The sequence below is a fragment of the Gouania willdenowi genome, chromosome 1 (assembly GCF_900634775.1).
Source record: "Gouania willdenowi chromosome 1, fGouWil2.1, whole genome shotgun sequence".
In the NCBI taxonomy this organism is placed as follows: Eukaryota; Metazoa; Chordata; class Actinopteri; order Blenniiformes; family Gobiesocidae; genus Gouania; species Gouania willdenowi.
In genome coordinates, this window is record NC_041044.1 from 40,785,336 (window position 1) to 40,811,557 (window position 26,222).

A 26,222-nucleotide genomic window follows, 5' to 3' on the forward strand; every position below is an offset into this window, starting at 1 on the left:
TGAACATTTTTAAATCAAAGTTAAAGGCACTTTTTTAAATGTTTTTTTTTTGTTGCCGACTTTAATGTTCTTATTGATTTTAAGCTGTTGAATGATTTCTGTTGCACTTTTTGATCATGTAAAGCACATTGAGTTGCCTTGTGTATGAAATGCGCTATACAAATAAATTTGCCTCGCCTAAGAAATGTTAAACAATAAACTGAAATTAAAAAAAAATCTATAAGATTAAAAACAGTATAAAACTATGATGTTGTACCTACTGTTTCTGTATAAAGGGGCAGGGAATGGTTAATATGCTGTGGTGTGCTTTTTATTCTTCACCGACATTAAGGAAACAAACACTGACAAACATTAAATCCAAATCTATAATTGGCTCGTTTTGGCTTCCAGTGAAAACGAAAAATAACAAATCTCACAGTACCGAGAAGTATCGGACTCCTACGGGGTCCTGCAGCAGTCTCTCGAAGCACACGGCCCAGCTGGCCACTCTCCTCTCGGTGTGGCGCCGGTGGCTCTGGACACTGGGTAGACTGGCATTACTGTTCAGACTGTTGTCACTGCTGCAGCCCTGCAGCTCCACACTGTTCAGTTCTACAGTCACACAAACCAAAACACCGAAGGAGCAGTGAGAGACACGTCAGAGCTGGATCAATGGGGTTAAAAAATGAAGATGCAACATAGTTTTCATTCCTGCACATTTATTACAGTGCATCAAAGTCGTTAACCTGCAAACAGAGAAGCTAGAGGGGGGTTTACTGCAGATGAATGGAGCACAAACCTGGAGTGAGTGTCACACACTTGGACCACTGTTCAGATACAATTACTTCTTCTGAACAATTTATAAAAGCTGCAGTATGTAAAAAAAAATGTGGAGCTCTTCGCAACTTTTTTCTCCAAAGCGACTAGTGACAAATGTTTGGACTTTTTAGAGACTCTGACATGAAAACACATATCACTCTGTAGTTATTGTCCACAAAGATCTCAGCTACAGGTCAGAGCAGAACCACACCACTCCGCATCCAGACAACAAATTATAAATTACAGATGTTTTCTCCACCTTAGATACACTTCTCTTAGGTTTACATGCAATTTATCCCGTCTGTTATCAGTCTCCCTCTTAAACCAGTGTGTGGGATGCACTGCGCACGGTCATAAATGTCCACTTTGAGTACGCACGCACCTAGATGGAGTCTATTCTGCCTGAATATATTTCTGCCTTTAGGCTGTTGTTTCACCGCATCAATCTTCCTTTTTACGCTTGTTTTGCCGTCTAACTGTTGTGTCCAATGGCGCGATGGGGACTTCTCCTGCTGGAAGGTCCACCATTGTACTTTTACTACCAATAGGTCACACAGCAGTAATGCTCAAAACACCCCATGGACCAGTCCTTTTGTAGAAGGATCACTGATTGGCTGAAAAGCAGCGCCACGCTCCTAGATTTCAAAAGCTCAAATACAGAGCCAAGAGAAAAAGCAGAGGTCCAGAGTCCTCTCAGAACACTATGAATTACAATGTGCTCAAAGCTTAGTATTGATCTTTGACCAAAACAAAGCAAAAAGAAATAAATTACATACTGCAGCTTTAATACCCAAAAACATTAGTTTTCAGCAAAAGAAAGTGGTTTTAGGGTTTAGTTACCCTTTAATGAGACTGGTTTCACACTTCCTTTTTGAAACGGTTAAATGTATACTTAGAAAAAAAATGTCCTGCCCTCGGCTTATTGTTTTTGTGCAAACAATAACCTTACATCAGCCAGTAATGAAGGCTGCCCACCCCTGAGACACTAAACCTGAGACAACCCTGAGTCACGGAACAAGTGACTAATGGACAGAGTGTGGGAGTGAGACAGATCCTAAAGGACAGCTGACATTACACAACTCTGCACAATAATATACTTGATATGCTTTTTTCACTCCATAAACAGCACTTTACAATGTTATCCACATTCATCCATTCACGCACACATTTGCACATCATTGTTTACAGACGCAGCCATGCCCTCTAACACACAGACACAGACGGACAGACAGCCTGGGATTTAACGTTCAACCTATATAACCAATAAACTTTGTATTCGCTGCTAATAGTTCCTTTAGGAGTCAACAAATCATTAAACAAATCTAAGTTGGGGCTTGAAGATTCTTCCTTTATTTCATGCATCCATTCATCGAGCCTTGCTCATAACTTGCACTGCAGGTAGAATCTATTCACGCCAAATGCAACAGAAAGTTTGCACATATGACAAGGTCCCCATTTAAAGCAGAACTAAGTAACTTGCGCTAAGCGCTCCCCCTAAAGGTCCCTTTTGGTTATGTCACTGTTGTAAAAACTCCGCACCCCCCGCCGCCTGCCCCACCCCACAGCTACATGTGCACCTTTGCTCTCCCAAGACGGTAGCAACCGATCACTGAAAAATCCTAATACAACAGCGACACTAAGGGTGATTTCACACATATAGTCCCATGTGACCATGTGAACAGTATGAGGAAGAGAGACAAGTAAAATAAATGAATGTTTGTTTGTGTGCTGGCAAAGCTGAATGGATGGATGGAGGGATATTTGTGTGTGCGCTGCCTGATGGAGTGCTGGATTGCGAGTGTGTGCGTGCGTGTCTGTTGCCACGACGACAGTGTGTGTGATTGCTGTGTGTTGCTGCTGAGCTGTCACTGCATGGAGTTGCTCCGTTCCTTAGACAAAGGTCTTCTGTCTTTTTTTGCTGGCTCCGCCATGATATAAGTTAGAGAAAAGTGAATTTGTAGACACCCGTGTGCAGCCACAGGGCTGGTCATAATCTAGCATTAGTTTGTATTGGCTGCCGTACAGCAGTACGTCTTGCCACCGCATCAGAAGCATAAAAGTTGCAAGTGCGGTTTTCAGGCCATAAACACTTGCATTACCCTCAAAGAGACTACAAGAAGGATTTATTAAGGTGAAAAACTTACTTAGTTCTGCTTTAACACACTGACAAACCCCAGAGATTATTTCATCTCCATCATTGCCTCCACCACACCATGGTCTCCAGTTTAGCAACCATACAGGGAACACTCCAATGCTACCACAGCAATAAAAATAACACATAGTTGCGTTCAAACTAAAGACCATAACAACCTCATTACCAAGCTGTGGCGAGGGCTCCATTCCTAAAACCCTGGAAGAATCTCAGGACTCAAGTTTCATTTTGTTATTCTGACAAAACTGATTTCCTCTTCTTTTTAAAAAAAATCTTAATTTTTTTACCAAATAAAATGAGATTAAACAAATGAATCAAATTATCTTCAAACAACAATAACTGCTTACAATCAAACTCCAAATACATCAAGATGTACAATGTGATACCAATGTACATCAGTTCATGTCAAACTAATTTCTCCAGAAAAGACAAAATGAAAAAAACAAAAAAGGGGGAAAAGACAAAAACTAAAATCAATGGAACAATATATCATCAGAAACAAAAACAGCAAAGCAAAACATTGAACAGGCTGATCCTATGCGGTCTTGTTTTCATCCATTTATCAAATATCAATTAAATGATTGTCTTCATTGTTAGATCTTCATTATAGTTGATACATAGGTTTATGTCTTTCATTGAAACATCGGTTAACAGCACAAGAACCAAAACTTAATGACCCTTTAAGACTGTGTAGTGTTTAAAAAAAAACTCTAAAGTTCTTATAGAAATCATCAAGTAAATGTACTGTGTACGATAGCAAAATGACAGGAATTCTTAAAGTTGTAAACTTTCCATGGGAATTATAATTCTTAACAATTATAATTATAATATTATAGCATCATTTCTACTTTAACAACCAGATTTCATGCATGTATACCGGTATTTGTATGAATGTCATTTTCTGAAAAGGTTTGAGCAGGAGTTTTTTGTTTTTAAAGCGGTGTCATTTTATATAATTTTCTAATAAGTGGACAGACAAATGAGTAATATTTGACTCCACTGATGTTTTTGTTGTGAAAGAATTGATTGTTCAATTAAATAATATAAGTTAAAATAAACACTGCACCGTTTGTGCTTTAAGAGCACTTATTGGTATTAATGCCGCTTATTAAAGGTATTGAGTGGAAAACACATTTGTGATGTTTAAGAGCGTATTACTTTCTGCAAGTCTTAAAAAACAAGATGCTTACAAAACTTGAATAATTATAAAGTTCTACTTCTGAATAAATCTGTTAAAATGTTGTGTTTCTTTATTTGTATTATTTTTGCATGAATGTTATGTAAAATTACTCCCAATTTCTGATTGATTCCAGTAAAAAAAAAAATCCCATGAAAAGGGTCTATTTTTGAATATTCCCAAAATTCCCAAGCTTAAAGCTGGGGTACTTGATTTATTTTCTTTAATTTAAAAAAAATATATATATTGTTAGCATCATTGTCAGCAAATGGTATGTCTGCCTGTGCCTTATAATTAATTATTTTGGTTAATAAAACCCCGGAAGACAAAGTCTTGGCGGTCACCCCCTCCAGCTCCAATCACAGGATTTAGAGAAAGGAGGGAGGAGCAGAGCCCACAAAGGAGCCTCATCATTGGCTGCTGCGACATATAGTGAAACACGTGCACAGTGCAAACTTTTTTTCAGTCTTTGACTAAGTTTGGACACACAAGTGGCTGTTTTCCTTCTAGACAGGTAATCTAATGTTCCATTTTCCCATATTTTGTGTGCATCCTTTTGCGTGGCAACGTGTTTTACTAGTAGTGCATGTTCAGCTCTCATGCGCAATTTTGTGCACTTCCGTGAGAGGAGGAGACTGGGAGGGATTATCAGAGTGGGGGACGGAATTTACGGTTCAAATTCAGCCATGTCCCTCTGTCATGGTTCAATAATCAGGTAGTGCAGCCTTAAATTCCCACTGACATTTTCCGTCCCGTTGCACCCGTAGTTGAGTACTTTGAAAAGTAAATTTAGCAAAAAAGTACTTTTGTGTTCAAATTTTCTTCTGAAAGTTTGATGTCACATGATACGGATAACAACGTGGCTGCAGAAGGCTGAAGATTGACCCATAGAAGCTTTTAAAGGAACATTTTTTTTTTCTAATTTAGCAACATAACACAATTAAAGTATCAATATTTCTACTAAAAAAAAACAAACCCAATCCAGTGGTTCCCAACCTTTTTTGGATCGTGACCCCATAGAGACATTTTTTTCTAGAATTCCTTTTTCGATCATGTTTGTTATAATGTGTTAGGTAAATAACTCGACACCTAAATATTCCATCCAAATGCATTTATTTTAGTTAAAAAAAGGTTTAAATGGATGAAAAGTATTAACGTAGTATACATGCGCTCACTTTTTATTTTATTTTTTTTATGTTACTTACTAAATTACTTCTGGAATTTACTGTATTCTGTTATTCAAAATATCCAAATATCTGGTGCGACGGTCTGGCCACGACTGCTGTTTTTAACAAAAATCTTTAAAATAACTTAAAATCTATTCAAATTTCTTTTCTACCTTATTTTAGTTATATTATAGTCCTCTACAAGATTTCAAAGTATTTCTATTTTTATATTCCATCATAATATTCATGCAAACCTTGCCTGATGGCGTCCATTTAATTAAATATCAAGCAGTGAAAGAGAAATCAGGATTAGTGACAAGTTGTGCGAGCTCAGATATTCTTTTAACTGCATTTTCTTAGTATTGCTACCTAGATTTATATTTTACAAAGTGAAAGTATAGAATACAGTTGTTTAAGATTGTGTGTTTTAATTTGAAAGAAAATAATAGCTAAAAAAAAAAAAAAAAATCAAAAATGTATTCCTAATCAGCAATTGCTTTATTTTTTTTTTTATCAATTACTCGACATTTCAGGCGACCCCACATGGGGTCCTGACCCCAAAGTTGAAAAACACTGGCCTACACCATCATTTTTCTTGCAAGGCCAAAGCAAAGCATCAAGGAAACTTTTAATAAACCAACAAGAAACAACTCCTTTAAAAAACAAGCTCATCTGTTTTTCCATTCCAAAATATACTTTCCATACTGAGATAAAGGCTTCTTCCTCTGAGATCTCCAACAATGTGAAACACTACAGCTGTCCTCTGTGGGAGAAAACACACTTTAACCTCACCTGGATACAACTGGTAGGAGCCTGTGTGATGCCAGCGGGGAAGGTAGCGATTCCTAAGGGGTAACCAAGCCCCTCCATCCATATTTACCTACTCAAACAGGCTGACATGCACAGTCCAAGAAAGAGATACACACACAACACGCCGCGCCCCTCTGTCACACGCACACACACACTCCCAGCTACCTGCCAGGTAAGTGATACAAGTGAACACAGGCCTCAGTAGGATGAATAATTCAGAGCAGAGAAACACACACACACACACACACACACACACACACACAACACACACACACACACACACACACACACACACAACACACACACACACACACACACACACACACACACACACACACACACACACACAACACACACACACACACACACACACACACACACACACACACACACACACACACACACACACAGAGAGAGCAGGTATTGTTAAGCAGTTATGGAAGGTCACCACTGAAGCTACTGAAACCTTTACAGTCAATCACACAAACTTATAAAAATGCAAACACATGAACATAAACGTGCACCTGTGCAATAACGAGCATATAAAGACATCCATACCCTGAGTGTGTGTGTGTGTGTGTGTGTGTGTGTGTGTGTGTGCGTGCGTGCGTGCGTGTATGAGCTCAATATGAACACAAAGTTGTGTTATTGATTCAAAACAGCACAATACAAACACACTGTCATCAAAAACAATCCTAGAGGATCAATGAGTTTGCTCTAGTACATTTATTTCACAAGTTTATATTAAAAATCCTTATTTATAGACATTTCATATCCAGTAGATTGCTGGTGTTCATAAACGCCCACATTAATGATACAATCTAAAAACTAATTGTATAAATTACATACACTAAAAATCTCTTGCAGCGATTAGAGGACAAAAATACTGCAATTCTACAATTTATTTGTATAAATAAAAAATCAATGAGAAGAACCTGAAAAAAGATCTCAATAAATCCTATGAAGACAAAATATTTGTTGGAGTGCTCATAATGAATATTTTAGATGCAGGCCGACATAATCCAATACTCGTACCGATATCAGATATCAATATTGGATTGGGAAATCCTTAGCTAATAATCCACCACAGTTCAAAATTGCCATTTTTTTTTACTGCTTGGTGGAGTTGGGGTAAGAAAAGCCTTTGTGGGGGTCCACCACGAAGGCTTCAGGGTCATTGTTCCTCAATGGCAAACTGACCCATGTTTATACTAAGTAGGCAGAACCGATGAGGGAGGACAAGGTTATACACGGGTACAGTTGAAAAAATCTGAAAGCGTTTGTTTCTCTTCAGGAACTTCAGGTATTTATATTTAGCGAGGAGATTTAATTTCTCTCTTAGGCCTCATATACAAATTAAAATGATTGCATCTGCTTAAAAAAAACCTTTTCATCGGTGCAGACAAACTTCTTTACATTGCTTAGATAATTGATTGATGGTCATGATCAGTGATCATTGTTTGGGGATTGGGGCCGGGACAACGCTTCGACCTAATCGAGGACGTCGACACAAATTATGCACACCGATGCGTCGTCAAACCAAAACAAAGATGGCAGCACCGGAGAATAACAAACGTGAGTGGCTCCTCCGAGTTTCACAAGTGCAGCGCGTTGACGCGACAAGGAGGAAACATCCGCTGTGGCAGCAACAGCAGCACACGCACACTTCTTAAGGTAAAAAGAACGTTTATTTTTTGTTGGAAAAGCACTTTCTGTATTTGCATTTGGAATTTTGAGTTTAAGAAAAATGTGAGTGGTAGAGTGAATTACTTTGTTGTTGTTGTTATTTTCATGTAAATGACGAATTAAAAGATGCACTTTTCTCAGTAAGCTAAGCCTGTGCGTTTTCAACATAAATCTTAAATTCTATTGGTTGAGGAAGGACACAATGACAGGCTGCCGGCTCCCACTGCCTTTTGATTTTTTAATGAATGCTACCTCTGACTCTGAATGCATTATTTTATACTTTTATATTCTTCTTTGAACTTTATTTTGGAATTTTGAGTTGAAGAGCAATAAACATATTCCAATGTGAAGGAATTCATGTTTTTTTTTCCTTTTTTTCATTTGAGATATGTTAAAAAACATGTATAAATTACTTTTAGTCAATCAATGGGGAGATAATCGATAATCGAAGTGGAAAAATGAATCTTTAGATTAATCGATGCATCAAAAAAAAAAAACATACGCTAGATTAATCGTTTAAAAAAATAATCGTTTATCCCAGCCCTAATGATGATAAATGTTTGTTACAATAACTTCTTGGCCAATAACAGATCAGAATAAAAATCAAAGTACTTTCATTGAGATTGTGATGATATACAACAAGAGAAAAAGATTTTACACCAGTGTAAAAGTTAACACTCAACATTTCTCCTAATTACTTGGTACCAACTGTCCCCATGTAACCTATTGGTCCTTTTCTACATTCTACATTCAATTTTAATGCATCTACAAAAACAAACATATATCCTCTCTCTTATTCCATTAAATCCACTTTGTGTTACCTTTTTAAAGGGAATTATCTGACAATTATCTGAATGGTTTGTGTGTTTACTGCAACATCGAAGCAATCATAAGTGAGGAATGTGGTGGCAATGCTTGTCTACAACTATTGGTGAATGTAAGTCAGCAGTTCCATTTTGGAACACATATTTCATCCTAAACCCTAAAAAAGCCACTTGTATTTTTTGGTAACAAAACCCAAGAGATGAATCAAGAAGCCTGCATGTTGATGATATATAAGATTAAAAAAAATGCACTCACCTCCATCAGAGACGGCAGCAGACTGTGAGGAAAAACAAAAAGACATGAATTAGGACTTTATTCCTCATCTAACCCGATACAGACAAGCTCACAGAGTCTCTGAAGGCCAAGAAGGATCTGCCTGTGCTTGTTCTCCACATGGAGACCCAGACGGCCAATCCCGATAAAACACACACTAACATCATGACACACTCAGGTTAGCGCCCACACATATTGTTCTTCTGAGTGGGCGGAAATGTCTGAACTGGCTGTGCTGGCTCGGCAAGAAATGCTCATTGGAGAGTTTGTGTGTGTGTGTGTGTGTGTGTGTGTGCGTGTGTGTGCGTGCGTGCGTGTGTAAGCACCCAACACACATACTGATAGTTTGGTTTGGTATAAAGAGCTATATTAAGATAAGTTCATTTACACACACACACACTGTTACGGGCTAAAGTTCTTTAGTTTTCCTTTTAGTTTCTCTCTTTGCAGCTACGGTATTTGAAGCCCTAATTACCTGTTTCCCTACAGGTGTGGCCAGGTATTTAATAGTATTTAACCATACTCCTAACTTGTTTGTGTTGCCTTATAGAAATTCAGCCCTTCAAGCCAGAGTTGTAACATATTGGGGGCTTGTCCAGGATCAGAAATCCTCTCTTCATTTGATTTTTTTAATGTGCTAGCCTTAGTTTCCAGTTGTTTTTTTGTCACACAATGTAGAGCAGTGTTTCTGAAATGGAGGTACATGTATCCCTAGGGGTACACACAATGGTACTACATTGAGAATTAACAAATGAAAACATTCAAATATATGGGGTTTCATAATGTTTATTTCTAGTTAAAATGATTATCATGATGACAATGATGGAAATTATCTTGATTAGAACATGAACTGAAAACACAAGGGTCAGTCCTGGTTCCACACCAGACGGGAGATAACAGAAAATGATGAAAACTATAGAAATAAATCTATTCAGGACACATCAAATACTGTTTCATTTCACTTATTTACTAAATTAAATTATTTCCATTCATTCCATCATTATGCTCTACAGTTGTTTTTTCATAGTATTCTGAGCAAAATGTTGTCATCAGACATAGGGGGTACTTGGATTCAGAAATGAGAGAAAGGGGGTACTAGAGCCAAAAAAGTTTGAGAACCACTGGTGTAGAGGAAAGATTAAAAGTAATAGGAACAAGAAACTCATACTTAATTACACACATGCAGATTGCATTGTGTGTGCATCAGAAAGTTTACTAAACTTGGAAAAAAAAAAAAATGAAGAAAATACAGATAAACCATTAAAAGAACAGGTGATAAGCTCACTCCTCAGATATACTGTGTGTGTGTGTGTGTGTGTGTGTGTGTGTGTGTGTGTGTGTGTGTGTGTGTGTGTGTGTGTGTGTGTGTGTTAAAATTAAGGACAGTGGACGATTTTCTTTCTTGGCTAAACTGGTTCATGTTGGTTTGCAAAATATGTTTAGCTTCACAGATCACTTGACACTTGTTCTTTAGAGAACATAACGCTGTTTTTAGCTGGAAATAAGGTGGAGCTTATATTTGAGAGGTTTTGATTGGATGGTTTGAATAACATTTCATAAATGTATGTTCAGGAACATTTTTGTCTAAATATCAGGTTTTGGTTCATTTTAGTTTTATTTAAGTCATAAGTCAATACTTTGTAAGTAATGGGTTATTTACACTGGTAATTGTAGTATAATAAACATTATGTCAAAAAGAGAATATAGTTTTGTCAGGCGTTCTGGCAAAAAAAAGGTTAAAATAATTGGTTTTTACATGGTGAATAGAGAGGAGTGAGTAAATAAAGGAATTTATATTGATAAGCCAACGCCTTTTATTCATTTTTTTATATTTTTTGTTAGTTACAAAACGCTTGAGTCATTGTTGGTTATCACAGTTAAAAATGTACAATACTGAGACTTAAAGTGACTGAAATAACAGCTCATAATTTTCCTTTTTTCCTACTAAAACAACCTAGTTTATGCTTTTCAAAGCAAAAACATTCATTACTACACTAAGGTTTGCACTTCTAAAATATAGTACATACAGTAGATATACAGTATGTGCACCTCATAAAGTCAGCAAAATGATGGTCCATTGTTTTATGAATCTGTGATAACCACATTTATTTATCTGAATGTATGGTAAATCTTTGTTTTAATCAGAAATAAATTGGGTTAAAAGTGAAAAAAAAAAAATAGTAGAAAAGGAGGGATTTTTTTTTTTTTTTTTTTTTAAACTGAAATTGGTTAAAAGTTGCAAATTAGAGTGGCCAAAACCAGACAGAAAAAGGGTTCAAAATGCCAATATTGGCTCAAAAGTTGCAGAAATGGGGTAATCTAATTAAAAACTAGATAGATAACATGGCAAATAAAGGGCATGACAAATTGTAATGTAGTTAAATTGTCAAAAATCAAAATGAAATATATGATAAAGTTTACATTGATCAGCCGACGCCTTTGATTTGTTTTTATATTCTCTAGTTTGTTTTTAGTTAGCTACAAAACTCCTGAGTTATGGTTATTACAGTTAAAAAAATACAATATTGAGACTTGAAGTTTTCTTTTTTCCTACTTAAACCCCCCAGTTGTTTTTTTGTGATTTTCAATGCAAAAACATTCACTACAACACTAAGGTTTACACTTGTAAAACATAGTAAATAGATGTACAGTATGTGGACCTCAGGCTGTTCTGCACAGATGCCACATCAGCCTGTACAAAATCACTAGGACGAGTTCTTTCAGAAAATTCCTGAAGTAACAAAGTTTGGCACGAGCCTGTATAAAAGATTTAATGTGACTGTGGTTTCACCAGTGCAGGTGATGAAGCCAAAACTATCACAAGTACCAGTGGTAATCTGATCCTCACACTGATTAGAGCGCCCCACACTTGATCTGATCTCACATATACTAACTTCCTGTGGGATGCATATGGTCACCATGTGTCAGAGATATTTCTTTTGTGTGTGTGTGTGTGTGTGTGTGGGAGAAAGTGTGTATTGGGCTTAGCTCTGTAGTGATCACTTCCAGACGTGCGCTGTGGTTTGGCCGCTGGCCGTCGCCCTGTTCTTCCTCTCTCCTGTTTTTCTCTGCCTAACTCATTTTTCCCTTTTCTAATGTTTCAATTGTTCTTTTCCCATCATTCATTTAAAACCCTGATTAGCTGATTATCTGCAGGTGTGGCCAGGTCTTTAATTAGAATACCTTTTGGTTTCTGTTGCCTTACAGCAGGGGTGGGCAACTATCACAGCGGGGGCCACAAAAAAGTGATTGTATCTGATCCAAGGGCTACATTATCAACATTCATGTCAGCATTTAGAATAATGACCGATGTGTGCATTAATACACATTCCTTCTTTTTTTTTTGTCTTTGTCTGTGGTTTTGTTGTTTTGTCAGTTTTTAGTCATTATGTGTGCTTGTTATTTTTTGTGTATTTTTGTTGTCCATTTGTGCAATTTTGTTGACAGTTTGCGTCTTTCTCTAATGCAGCGATTCTCAACTGGTGGATCGGGACCCAAAAGTGGGTCGTGAACATGTAATGGGTGGGTCGGGGTCAGCTGGTAAAAAATAAGTACCTCTAAAATTGGACTTGTCTTTTATTTTGAAAGAAACTTTTCTTTTGACAGACTTGCTGTGAAATGCATGTTACACAGGAAAATATATAGATTATATGTGTGTGTTTTCAAAAGCTAACTAAATTTGGTTGGTTGAATTCTAAAAAAAAAAAAAAGTGGGTCACGATTTAATGACCGTGGCAAAATGTGGGTCCCAGGGTGAGACCAGATAAGAACCCCTGCTCTAATGTGTAGTTTTTTCTGTTTTGTAATCATTTTGTTTAAGTGGTTGTGTCTGTCTTTGTTGTCATTTTGTGTTTCACGAGTCTTTTTGTGTCTGTTTTTGTGTACTTTGTGTATTTTGCTGTCAATTTTTCTGTTATTTTGCGTATTATGCCGGGCTTTATATTCATTCCAACTTCTTGAAATACAATTTTTGTGGATTTGTTTTGGGCGCCGCACGAAATTATACCAGGGGCCATCCAACAGTTGCCCGTGTCTGCCTTACAGAGTTGCATCCCTTCAAGCCAGAGTTGTAACTAATCAGGGGCTTGTCCAGGATCAGAAATCCTGTTTTTAATTGATTCCTGTCTTTTTTCTTCATGTGTCTCTCTTTACATTGACTTTGATCATTAAATAAACTCTCCTTCTTACATCCAGGTCATTCCTGAATCCTGGCAGCCAATAGAGAAAGTCTGAAGCTTTCCAAACAATCCATACTGAAGTTTCCCTCCTCAGACCGTTACCACAAATCTAATAACAGACAATCAAATCAATTCTACGTCCATGTCTATATTCAACAAACATCTCTGGGCACTTTATAGGCATCATCTTCCCCACATGACTTAATTTGGTTTTCCTGTGAATTTAAAGCTTTGTCAGAAACATTTGACTATATGACTACAGCGGAAAAATGACGGTCATGAATTCCAAGAGCAAATAGTGAATCAGCGAATGAACTGAGTGACTTTTAAAAACAGACTAGAGTAGCTGATCCCAATGTTTATCATAACTCTGAAGATTTCAACTTGGGTTTTAAACTTTTGGCAATAGTTTTGATGAAGACATTTAATGGAAGGAATACAGTAACTTTTCCGTACAGGTTTGACAACACCAGCCAAATACTTTCTTCTCTCTTTTACTGATGTATAGAATCATAAACAATTAAGAAGTTTTTATGGCACTTTAAGGATTAACGTGTGATTTATCTTCTTTTTTTGTCTTATATGTACAAGAATATACATGAAACCTGTTCTCAGCTTTTAACCAATCCCTGAGGAGCAGTGGGTAGCCACAGTGTAGCGTCCAGGGAGCAGTTACGGGAGTGTCTTTAAACCTTGGGATCATGATCTGAAATTTAAATGGGGTCGGCTGGAATATGCGTTAATTACAGAATTTAATTATATATATATATATTTATTCAAGCTCTTTATTCCAACTTTTTGGAACATACAGGTTCACAAGTACAGCTTGATGATACGATTATTCATTCTAAATGTTAGCATTGCACTCACAGTACCCAGATACAAAAACTAGTAAATAAAATAAAATAGAATAAAAACAGATGCATACATATATATATATATATATATATACATATATATATATACACACACACACATTAAAGGCATGAATAAAAATATAGATTTATTTTATGACCTAATTATTGTTATTAAAGTAGTCTATAAAAGGTTACCAGATTAAATAGAAAATGTTTCACCTTTTCTCTCTCAATAGAAATTTTATTTTCTCCACTTGTAAAAGTTTCCTTCAGTAATGCCAGGTGTGTAGGAGGAGTTTTTGAGTAAAAATATTTTTGAAATTGTTTTAATTGTTATTCCTTTTCAAACTAAAACAACACAATCCTTAAACAACTTTGTTCTATACTTTTACTTCCTCAAATATAAATCTAGTTGAAATAAAATGCTGTATAAAGAAAATAAAAAAGCTAAAATACAGTACAAAAATATCTGACTTGGCACATTGTCATTTTGTGCACAAACCCTGGCTACTCTGTAGTTATTACACAGTATAACAACGCAATTATTTGGCTTCGCCAGAAATTTGTGATCCAAAAAAAGGTTGGAAACCACTGAGTTAGGGTCAAGGGACTTGCTCAAAATCCCACAGTGATGACCTGCAGTGAATTCAAACTGATGCCCCTCCGGTTACAAGCCCGCTTCCTTAACCATTAGCATTAGGTCAGCACTGGCTTCATTTCCTCGGAAAGTCCACTTCATGTGGGAATACGCAACTGAAGTATAGAGCATATCAGGGAAGCTAATTCTACTTTGATTAAAGTCATTGGTCAAGGAGCGTTTCAATCAAATTATAAGGTGTTGAAATGAGCTCATATGTAGATGAGAAACCAGGGGGAGGGGCAGAAGTGTGTGGAATTTTGTGGAAACTCACCGGAAAAACAGGATTTTAACATGTTTAGCAGGCAGATGACCCATAGGTTCTACAGTGGGCTTAAGTGCATAACTTTGCTGGTTCTCCTTACCTTTTTGGTTTTTTTTTACTGCAGATGTTCATAGCCACAGTGTATGATGATGTGAGCTATAGTAATAGACGGGGGTTTCCATGTCTGTTTGGAGCTATACCAAAAGTACATTATGAACACAAAGCTTGACGAATCAAGTATAAATTATTAGCTGTTCTCTGATCATTTTGCCCGAGTCCGAGACTATCCAAGAGCCAAGTGTAGAGATCTAGCCAGGAAATCTACTGAGCACAACTTTACTTCTTTGTGTTTTCTACTCTGAGGTCAAATGTTCACTCTCTGTTTAAAATCTCTCTCCCGGTGATGAGAGCTTTGATAAATCATCCGTAATTCTAGTAGGGGTTCTAAATTTGTACAAAAACAAATGACAGTATTACTGATGCATTCCTTGCATTATGATTTCAGCTTTGCCTCCCTTGATGAATGGAGGCAGATATTACTAGTGCTAGTGAGAGGAAAGGGAGCTAAAGGAGCAAAGCAGGTAAGTGATTTGAGCAACATCGACAATCCGACTTCATGACTTAGGTTTAGTTATTCACCTATTATTGTGTTTCTAACGTAACTTTGACCCAAATACTCAAATTATGGTTCCAGGGCTCTACTCAAGAGTTTTCCAAAAACTGTAAAGAACCGGCAGGTTTTACTTTAAAATAATGTCCTGAATTAAAAAAAATAATGGATTGATTGTAGTTTTAAATTTAAAACAAGAGCAGTCAAAGAGGGCAAATAAAACACCAAAGCTCTTTTCCAGATATTGGCAGTTATCTGGTTGAGCGATCCTAATCATGGTATGGTACATGATCATTCTCACTTTAAAGGCTTAGAATACATTTATATTCCCATTAATAAGCAGATACAATGAAGTACACACGTCTTTTTGCAAAATCTCAATTAAACGCATAATCTGGATCCAATCCGGATGAAATTTGGTGGATTGATTGAGGAACCTACATCACATAATGGAGTTCATGTCAAAACAAGTTAAAGGTCATGCCATACTATTTTTCACCCATCTCCATTAGTTCTAAGAACCCCAAAAACATTGTATTTGAGGTTTATTTTCCCAAACTCGCCTGTTTTCCAGAGTTTTAGTCTCTGAAAAGTCACTTTCTGAGCAACTCTACACAAACAGGCTGATTTGCGTCCTGCTTATGCATATTCATGAGTGGGCGTGTCTACAGATGGGACAATGACTTCCTCCTCCTTCCTCCACGGTGACGTAGGGTCAGAGGACAACCCGCCGTCCTCCCACCCACTCCGTAGCCGAGCTCATGCTGCTTTATAAACACGAGAGAGCGTGGGGGCGGGGCATTCAACGATACATACATAAACTGTAGAAAATACATACATAGCACTGCGCAAAGGACGCTGAAATGCTCACCTTCGTGGGCGCGTCTGTTTACATGTCAATCAAGGCAGAGAGCTTCCTGAAGGCGCGGCTTCTCCAGCTCAGTGCCGCGTCAAATTTGTCATCAAAGTGGGAACGCGTCATCAAATTGTAGCGAGGTGTTTGGGCTCACCCTGCAGTAAGAAAGGAGCAAATCACCCTCAAACTAACGATTGAGGGAATCAATGAAAAAAACACTTTGTGCATGTGTATGAAGCCCTAATAACACTTTATGATGTTTAAAACATAGAAAAGTTGATTTAGCTTAACATTGGCCATTTAAGTACTTGTTATGTAGTCCTGCTAACAGCCAAACAAACGGCGGTGAAAATACTACCTCCTGGTAACAATATTTCAAAAAAACAAAATCATGTATTATTTGTAGTTTTACATTAAAAATAGAGGGAATGTTTACTATAACGGTCTTAAAAAGCTAATAGAAAATGTGTCAATACAAAAGGCTAAAGATCCAAACAATAAATACAATGTGTGTTACACAGTTACTCAATGATTTCACTTCATTGTGTCACATTTTGGCACAAGACGTGTGAATCACATGGTCTGAGGCAGATTTCATTAACATGCAAGGGTTTTAACAATTGCTGACGTTTTATTTTGGCCTATAGATGATGATGATCTAATAAATCATTGGGTGTGGTTTAACAACAAAATATATACTTTTGCTTGCAGGTAAAAACTTGCTCGTTTTCTCACATCCTCCGGGTTTCATTAAATGCCACTTTGTAGCCACATGCCAGACTTGTTTATCCTGGGTTAGTGAGTGGGAGTGAGAGTGTGTGTGTGTGTGTGTACAGGTCTTGAATGCTTTATTGGCTGTGACTGGTGTGAAACGGGCAGCTTACATCATTTGTTATGGAGCCCGGAAAACAGGATCGAACCATGACTAAACACACATGGCGACTCGAACCTGCTCCTTGTCACAGTCGTCATAATATTGTGTTTTTAAAGAAATCATAAAATGGTTTTCCTAAACACTCGTACAGCTCTGAAACATGGCACGTTGTGCGCACAGATGATGGGATGAGACAGAACAGACACAGACACTTACCTGTGTTAAAATGGGAAGAAAATACGCGCGCGCACACGCACGCACACACGCACACACACAGTTTGTAATTGGTTCTGGCTTCATTAGTGGAATCTACGTTCTCAAATGGGGGTACGCGACGGCACTACAGAGGGTACTTGAGTGAGATTGGGAAATGAACAAATAAAGTGTCAGTCTTGGTCCAATCCCAGGCGTGAGATGACCGGAAATGATAAAAACTATAGAAATGAATCTATTCAGGAGCCACTAAAACATTGTCTTTCAACCTTGGGGTCAGGAACCCATGTGGGGTCGCCTTGAGTTTAAATGGAGTCTCTTGAAATTTTGGAAAAATTAAAATAGATTTGTTAAGTGTTTTAATTATTCTTTTTTTCAAAAAAATAAAACAATCTTAAACAACTGTATTTATATCATTTCACTTAATATGAATGTAGTTCAACTAAAATGCAGTAAAAAAAAAAAAATACAAGTCTGAGCTCAAACATGAGAAAAAACTAATTCTAGAAAAAAAAATGTTGGGAACCACCACATTAAATACTGTTTCTTTTTACTAATTTACAAAATAAAATTCTTTAAAATGTGTTTTATCACTTGTTCATTCTATCATTAAGCTCAATAGTTGTTTTTAATTAGTTTTCTCAGCAAAATGTTGCAGTCGGACAAAGAAGGATTGGATTCAGGTATAAGAGAAAGGAGGTACTTGAGCCAAAAAAGTTTGAGAACCATTGCTCTAGGGCAACAATTCTCAACTGGTGGGTCGGGACCCAAAAGTGGGTCGTGGACCTGTACTGGGTGGGTCGCAGAAAGCTGCCCAAAAATAAAAAACTTAATGTCTGTCATGTTGGACTTGTCTTTTATTTTGAAAGAAACTTTTGACAGGTATGCTGTGAAATGCATGTTGCATAGGAAAATATATAGATTTATGTTTTAAAAAAGATAATATATGCATGTTTTCAACAGCTATCTTTGAAAAAAAAACAAAATTTGGTTTTGGTTGAATTCCAAAAAAAAAAAAAAAAAAAGAGCGATTTGATGCATGTGGCAAAACGTGGGTCCCAGGGTGAGATCAGTTGAGAACCCCTGCTCTAGGGCACGTGTGTCAAACTCAAGGTCCGGGGGCCAAATATAGCCCTTTAGAGCATTCAATTTGGCCCACAGGAGAAAGTCAAAATGACATTGCACAAAACATGAATCATTGTGTAAGTTATCTCAGCCACTCCAAATACACAAATTCAATGAAACTCCACAAAATTTAAACACTAGGACTCACAGTTTTCCCACGCTTGTAAAAAATGATGACAGTCACTTTTAACCTCAAATTGTTGTAATTGTGAAGTAATTCCCCCCAGGGATAAATCAAGTAATTCTGATTCTGATTGAAAGAAAGAAATCAAATTATATCCAAAATGCTGCAGTTGTCCTCAAACTGTTCCACCAAAAAATGTTTAAAAATAAATAATTAAATCACGGACATTTAAGTCAGGATTCCTGTACTGATTGATATCTGCCACATATTGTCTTAAATATGTTACACAACATTCATACGTGAAATGCAAACTAGAGCCATTATGGTTAAAATTACTCATATTTGCACCAAAAATCTGTGGCCCACTAGTGATCAAAACGTGTCCGTATTTGGCCCCTGAACAAAAATGAGTTTCTAGGGCCAGTGTCAACACGTCATCTTACAGTCTCCTGTGCTTGTAAGCGCTTGCATGACTCGAAAAGACCACACCTATAACTGAACAGCACACGCACACACAGTGTCCTTCAAAGGTGACTCACACAATTCACAACACAGATTTCTCAACTGCACACGTACAAACACCTAGAGCTGCAGAGGAAGCTAGTGGGCCGACAGCCTGAGAATGTGTTTACTTTTAAATATGAGGTGAATAGTAGCTGCCATTGAGCAGAGCAGAGTCTTTCTGCCAAGGTTGGCAGCTATGAAATGGCTAAGCGTTAGCATAGTAGAGCGAAGGAAACCCTAACCCAAATCAGGCCGTTAGTGCATACTTAAAAACACCACAAAACTCACATTGAGGGCCTCACAGGAAACATCAAGTTTAATCAAATAATATCAGGAAAAGTGGCTCAAATTATAATAAAATAAACAAGAAAAATTGACTTAATGAGACGACGAGAAGTCATTCTCAAAAACAAGAATACTAAGAGAGTGCAAACCTCCGCTAAGCGACAAATATCCTTTTTGCCCGATATTGGCAGTTATCTCATTATGGTACCATGATCATTCACACTTTAAAGGCTTGGAAGAAATGTATTTCCCCAATAATAACAATATAGTAGGTGAAAATGTAAGGACATCCCCCATTTTTGGAAAAATCGCGATAAAATGCACTATCCGGATCTGACCTAGATGACACCCAACGTGACACAACTTAGTCAAATTTCATAAAGATTGGTCACTTATGAACCGAGACATTAATTTTGGAAATTTCACCAATAATGAGAGATATGGATATATTGATTCTCAACCAGAATCAGTATATTGATCCGGATCACCTCCAAAATGTAATGGAATCTTCCCCTAATATAAAGTCTATCTTTCAGTGGAGATATTTAGCCTCAGTGTGATTCAGGTTTTTGTCGTTGCAGGTTTGAAATGCATCTTGGGAAACTTGGAAGTATACTTCAGTGGGAACAGTCATCACCCTAATCTATACTAATAGTATATAGTAGACAGTATAGGGTGTAGTACGTTAGTATACATATATTCAAACAGCAGTAACCTTCCAGCCTATTAGGCTGCTGCACAGGAGAAAAGTTTTTACTCTGCTTTTATCCATAGTCTGAAAATATGAGTTTCAAATCTATAGAATTGAAAATGGATATGAATGTGTGTGACGTGATAATCATCCTCTCATCCTTGTCTTTTTACAGATGTAGCTAAAACTACAACTGATCCTTAACTACGGAATACGGTGTGGTATTGATGTTTCCCTACAGGTAAAAACCTGAGTTCCTGCAGTGAATGAAATCCATATCCACTCCCTAGGAAAGGCAGGAATGCAGATAATGTCCACCTCCAGCACAATAGAGCCACACAGGAGATGTGACTCAGGCTGAGTGGCTGATAAATGTCTGTTGTACTTGGCTTGTTGCCCTAACGGTCTCACATGGAAGAGACAAATTCCATCACAGATGCAACAACAAGTGATTTCCAGGAGAGAGAACAAAACAATAGATTAGGCCACTTTCACCTGCCCTGTGATGTCAGTATTTAGCACAACAGGAACACACCTCAACGTTAACAGGTGTGCTCTAAACCAGGGGTTCTCAATCTTGGGGTCAATTTGGGGTCACAAGACACTGAGAGGATGTCGCCAGATGCCTTCAAGAAACTAGGATTTTTTTTTTAACAATCTGACCCCATTTTTTCTTACACCAAACTTACCATATTTCAACCCATTTTCTTTACTTTTTCTTGCCATAGTTTTGCTCCTTTGAATGCATTTTTGCTACATTACTCCCGTTTCTGCCACTTACCCATCAAATTTCAATGCCTCTTCTGCACATTTTTTCTACCTTCAAGACATTTTCGACACATAAACCCTTCCCACCACTTTTCCCACCTAATGTTACATACAGTATGTTGACCCATTATTCTCACTTTTGACCTCTTTTCACCACATTTTATGTTTATTTTTGCCATTATAACCACATTCACGATTTGTAAAGCCCATTATTTTCCACTTAAAACTAATTTCCTTTACATTTTTAAATTCCATTACCCACAATTTCCAACTTTAAACCAATGTGGTTTTTAAAATCCCATTTCACCACCTTTTCCACCATTTTTGGTCAATTTTAACCTTTTTTATGATTAAAACAAGGATTTACATCTTACAGATGACTGTATACTATGGTGCAAATGACAATAAACTTTCTGGATAACAGTGGATATTATACAGTTAAATAAATAAATGTGGTTATCACAGATTCATAGAACAATGGACCATCATTTTGGACCCCAAAAAGATCACCCCTTTATTCCCCCTTATAGATGGTCCTGTCTCCACATGACTGTTCTTCAATGTTCATGTCTGTGTTAAACCACCTTCAGCTACAGTGGGGGTCCACGGTCTCTGGCATCTTTATTTTGGGGGTCACAGGCTGAAAAGTTTGAGAACCACTGGTCTATAAACTGTTTTCCAGAGGCAGGAATTAAACCTCCTGATTCTGTCTCTCTCTTGCATTTCTCCCTAACCTCTGGTTTTGTACATCCAGGTTGGAGATAAAAACCTAAAGCCCCTTGAACATCTGGCTATTTTTTGTCCTCCACCTGCTTAACCTTTACACACACTTTCACAATCAGTCTTTGCAACACCCCATTTTCTCTCCTACAGTATATACTTTACACCTGCCGTCTTGACCGATTACTGATCCTTTGTTTTCTGCACTTCTCTAGTATCTATCTCTTCATCTATTTGCTCTTTTCTCCTTAAAATAACAGGAAGTGCAACACTTTAAGAAGTGGAAAAATGTCAAACAGAGACTTTGATTTCAATATTATGGTATTGGAAAGGTTGAGTGGACTAAGAGGGTATGTTTAGAATAAACCAAAGCATGTTTCTGAGTGTGAGCAGAAAACTACTCACTGCGTTAAAGTTCCAGACGCGCTTGAAGGAGAGCCTTTTCCTCAGGCTCATCCTGTTCTCCTCTCAGGAAGAAAAGAGAAGCCCTGCTGGCTCTACATATCTGGACCTCACACACACTCACGCACACACCTGAGGAGGTAAACCAAACTGTCTCCCCCAGTCCAGGAAACTACATGCATTCACTCACACACACTGAGCTGACTGACTCTCTTACACACACACATTGCTCAGTTACCATAGTGACACGCCCACCGAGGGAAAACATTCAAAAACAGGAGGAGAAAAAACTATCCAGTTGACCAATCAGGCTACAGCAGTGCACTTATGACTCCGCCCCTGTCTAAATGTTTCTTGTTCAAATCACAGGTGGACAGTGTTTTTCAACCTTGTGTGGTCGCCTGGAGTTTAATTTAATTTGATGCAATTCTTATTTTGAGCATGTTCATGAACACAATGAGCAAAATAATGATATTAAAAAATAAAAGAAAGCAAAGAGAGAATAAATGGCTACAAGATCCTGCACGTGAAGCCTGTACATGTTCAAAAAGGAGTAGGAGGAAGTATAAACTTAGATGAACCTAACCCTTTTAATATGTGTGAAAAGGCGTTTTCCCCCAGCTCCTGTTAAAACAGAACTATAGTTGATCTGTAGCCCCACCCAGACCTGGTTACTGCACACCTATTCTCAATCTAGAAATCACTGAAATAGAAGCTACCTGACAAAGTGAAGTAGACCAAAAGATCCTCAAAAGCTATAGACATCATGCCCAGATCCAAAGACATTCAGGAACCAATGAGAAAAAGAGGAATTGAAATCTATCAGTCTGTAAAAGATTCTAAAGCCATTTCTAAAGCTTTGGGACTCCAGCAAACCACAGTGAAAGACATTATCCACAGATGGCCAAAATACAGAATAGCGGTGAACTTTCTCAGGAGTGGCCGGCAGACCAAAATTACCCCAAGAGCGCAGCGACAACTCATCCAAGAGGTGACAAAATACCCCACATCATCATCTAAAGAACTGCAGGCATCACTTGCCTCAGTTCAGGTCAGTGTCCATGACTCCACCATGAGAGAGAGACCAAAACTACTGCTAAGCAAGAAGAACATTAAGGCTCGCCTCATTTTTGCCAGAAAACATCTTGAGGAACCCCAAGATTTTTGGGAAAATATTCTGTGGATTGACAAGACAAAACTTGAACTTTTTGGAAGGTCTGTGACCCATTACATCTGGTGAAAAAGTAACACCGCATTTCAGAAAAAACATCATACCAACAGTAAAATATGGTGGTGGCAGTGTGAAAGACTTGCTGTGATAAATGGAAGCATGAATTCTGCTGTCTACCAAAAAATGCTGAAGGAGAATATCCCGCCATCTGTTTGTGACCTCAAGCTAAAGCCAACTTAGGTTCTACAGCAGGGCAATGATCCATAACACACCAGCAAGTTCACCTTTGAATGGCTGAGGAACAAACTAAATGAAGACTTTGGAGTGGCCTAATCAAAGTCCTGACCTCATTCCTGTTGAGATGCTGTGGCATGACCTTAAAAAGGCGGTTCATGCTCCAAAACCCTCCAATGTGGATGATTTACAACAATGCGTTGAAAAAGACTCATTGCAACGCTTGATTACAGTAACTGCTGCTAAGGGTGTCCCACGCAGTTATTAGCTTTAGGGGGCAAACACTTTTTCACAAAGGGCAGTGTAGCTTTGGATTGTTTTCTTCCTCATTAATAAAACCCTTGTTTGTTGATCCGAAACGTTTAAGTGAGTTCTTGATCAGAAGTTTAAGTCCTCATCAGTTAGTCAGCCTTTTGGTTTAACCTGTGCTGTGTGGAGCAGTGTGTCTGCATCTACGGTTTGAGAAAGCAACAGGAGTGACGTCAGAGAGTCAGAACTGCCGGCTTTGCCTGTGCGTGACACTGATACTGTGAAACGGTTATTCATTTACTTGTCGTTCATGTGACGGTTTACTGCAAGACCTGTGCAGAATGTAAAAGAATGGATGACAGTCACAAGAAAGTGAAGCTTTTATTTTTAGCGCTCCCCCTGCTGACTGCCTGCAGTATAGTTTATAAACCCCGCCTCCTCATTAATAACGAATGAAATGTGGGTCAAACTGTAAAGTTAAAATACTCGTCACATAATGTTTTTTCCAAACCTAAACTCTGCTGTGATCTTTAGTTGTTATCACCCTACATTGTGTTCAAGTTCTCATTTTTCTGCGTACTTTGCTTTAAATAAGTTATTTGAGGTTGAAAAACGGGATTTGACGTCATGACGATGGCTGACAGCCTCGGGTCTTGCGTAGCTCTCTTTGTGAATAGCGTGAGCAGTTACGTTGTGAAGTAAAACCGAGACGCCAAGAAACTTTTCTGTTCAGCTTTTTTGAGCTACTAGTACGAGCACTAACTTCTATGATCTGATCATCTGAACAAGACACTTAAGTTCTTGGCGTAGCTAGGCTGCGTACCTCATCGAGGCAGTACGCTGTTACCAGGGCTCCTCCTGCCGTACCCTACTGAGCAGACTCTGGCTCCAAATTACATCAAATTTGCAAGATGGAAGCGCCACTAAGCGCCATATTTTGGCTTCAAGAATGTTGAATGGGAACAGCTACAGTGCACGCCCACTGGTTTTAAACAGTAGTTTAGTCACTGTGCTCGTCTTCTTCTCCTTCTTTATTTCCGGTAGCGGGCCGCCTCTCCAAGCCGTCGAGAACAAGCGCCAGTATCATTTAACTTAATGTCGCAGTGAACTGTACTGCTGTTCGTACCCGTAACAGCAGTATAAAATGCATCACAATCTTTTCAAGGCAATAGGTGGAAATATGTGTGAACTCTGTCTTTGGTTTAAAGCGCTTCATCATTGCAATAATGAATTATTTGTAGAGTCAAAGATTTAGAAAACTAAGGGTTTTGTCGTTTTGTATATATTTTTGTCACTTTGTGCATTTTTGTTAACATTCAGCGTGTTTTTTGCAGTTTTTTGTATATTTTCCTGGTATTTTGTAGTAAGTATGGGTGTTTAGTGAGTCATTTTATGAATTTGTTGTTGTGGGATTTTGTTTTTGTAGTTATTTTTGTGCATTCTCGTTGTCGTTTTATATATTATCAAGCATTTGTGTATTTGTTTTTTAAAATTGTTTCCAGTAATTTTTTGTGTTTTTGCGGTCATTTTATTTTTTTCAAGTTACTTTTGTGCACTTTTGTCACTTCTTGTGTGTTTTTGGACTAATTTTGTGTATTATTACTGTTGCCACTGGATTCTTGACATGACTCATGTTTATAACCTGCCTTGCATCATGTAAGCAGCCACTTCTTTTACTGTATTTTATTTTATTTATTCCACATTTAAACATATTATTGTGAATTTTGAAATAAAACATTTCAAATGTCTTAAAATTTGCAAAAACTTTAGTCAATGAATAAAAAATTATAATAAAATGAATAAAAATGATACTTTTGAAGATAAAACAAAATAAAGAATTAAAATACCTAAAATGGGCCAAAACTGCTCAATTGAAAACAAGTAAAACAATCAAGTTTTTCTAGAAAAGTCAACAAATTCTCAACTAAAACTTCAAAGAAAGCAAAATTCAATTTGTAGACGACACAACAAATAAAGTTATTTCATATAGTTTCAACTTCACAAGCCTAATTTGAGGGTACAGAAGAAACAATGCTGCATCAGGTTGTTGCTAATGGGAACCCTTCGACCACGTTCCTGTATCACAGCAACGCAAGGGACAGTTCCAGCATTCACACACACACGCACACGCACACACAGAGAGAGACAGCTCACTGGTAAAAAGGGCACCATGAACAGGGGCCTCCAATCCAACTTTTCTCTGCAAATACTGAAAAATCTATGAGAAGAAAGAAAAATAGTTCCAACAAACATGGGTTTGTTTAAAAGCAGCTCAGGGCAGGGTTTAGTTACTGCTGTTTTACTGATAGCAGAGTAACACGTGTCATGTATCACAGGATGAGAAAGGACAACATTTCACTTTGGCTTGTTCCACATCCTGATGGAAGAAAGAAAAAAATGCAGCCAAGAAACAAGATAGTCTAAGAATCATCATGTTCACATTCCTGTGGTCTTAGAGATTTTTGTTTTCTTTCCTTTGTCTGTACATTGATTCCATTCAACATCCTCATGTAACTGTAACTTTGACCTGATTGGTGTCGCAAATGTGTGTAAACTGTGTCACGTCTCAGTC

The 26,222-nt window shown here is 37.7% G+C and overlaps 1 protein-coding gene across 11 annotated transcripts in view; it reads right to left on the reverse strand.

Moving 5' to 3' along the window:
• Nucleotides 1-26,222, reverse strand: part of rgs12b (regulator of G protein signaling 12b) — an 84,927-nt gene that overhangs the window by 11,283 nt on the left and 47,422 nt on the right. For all 11 annotated transcript variants that reach the window (XR_003674514.1, XM_028453790.1, XM_028453806.1 and 8 more), the window contains exons 6-7: nt 8,870-8,891; nt 422-591 (exon numbers count right to left, since the gene is read on the reverse strand). Coding sequence is in view for 10 of the 11 variants with exons in the window: in XM_028453790.1 (XP_028309591.1) it covers nt 422-591; nt 8,870-8,891 (192 nt within the window). In the remaining variant the exon portion in view is untranslated. The remainder of the gene's footprint in view (nt 1-421; nt 592-8,869; nt 8,892-26,222) is intronic.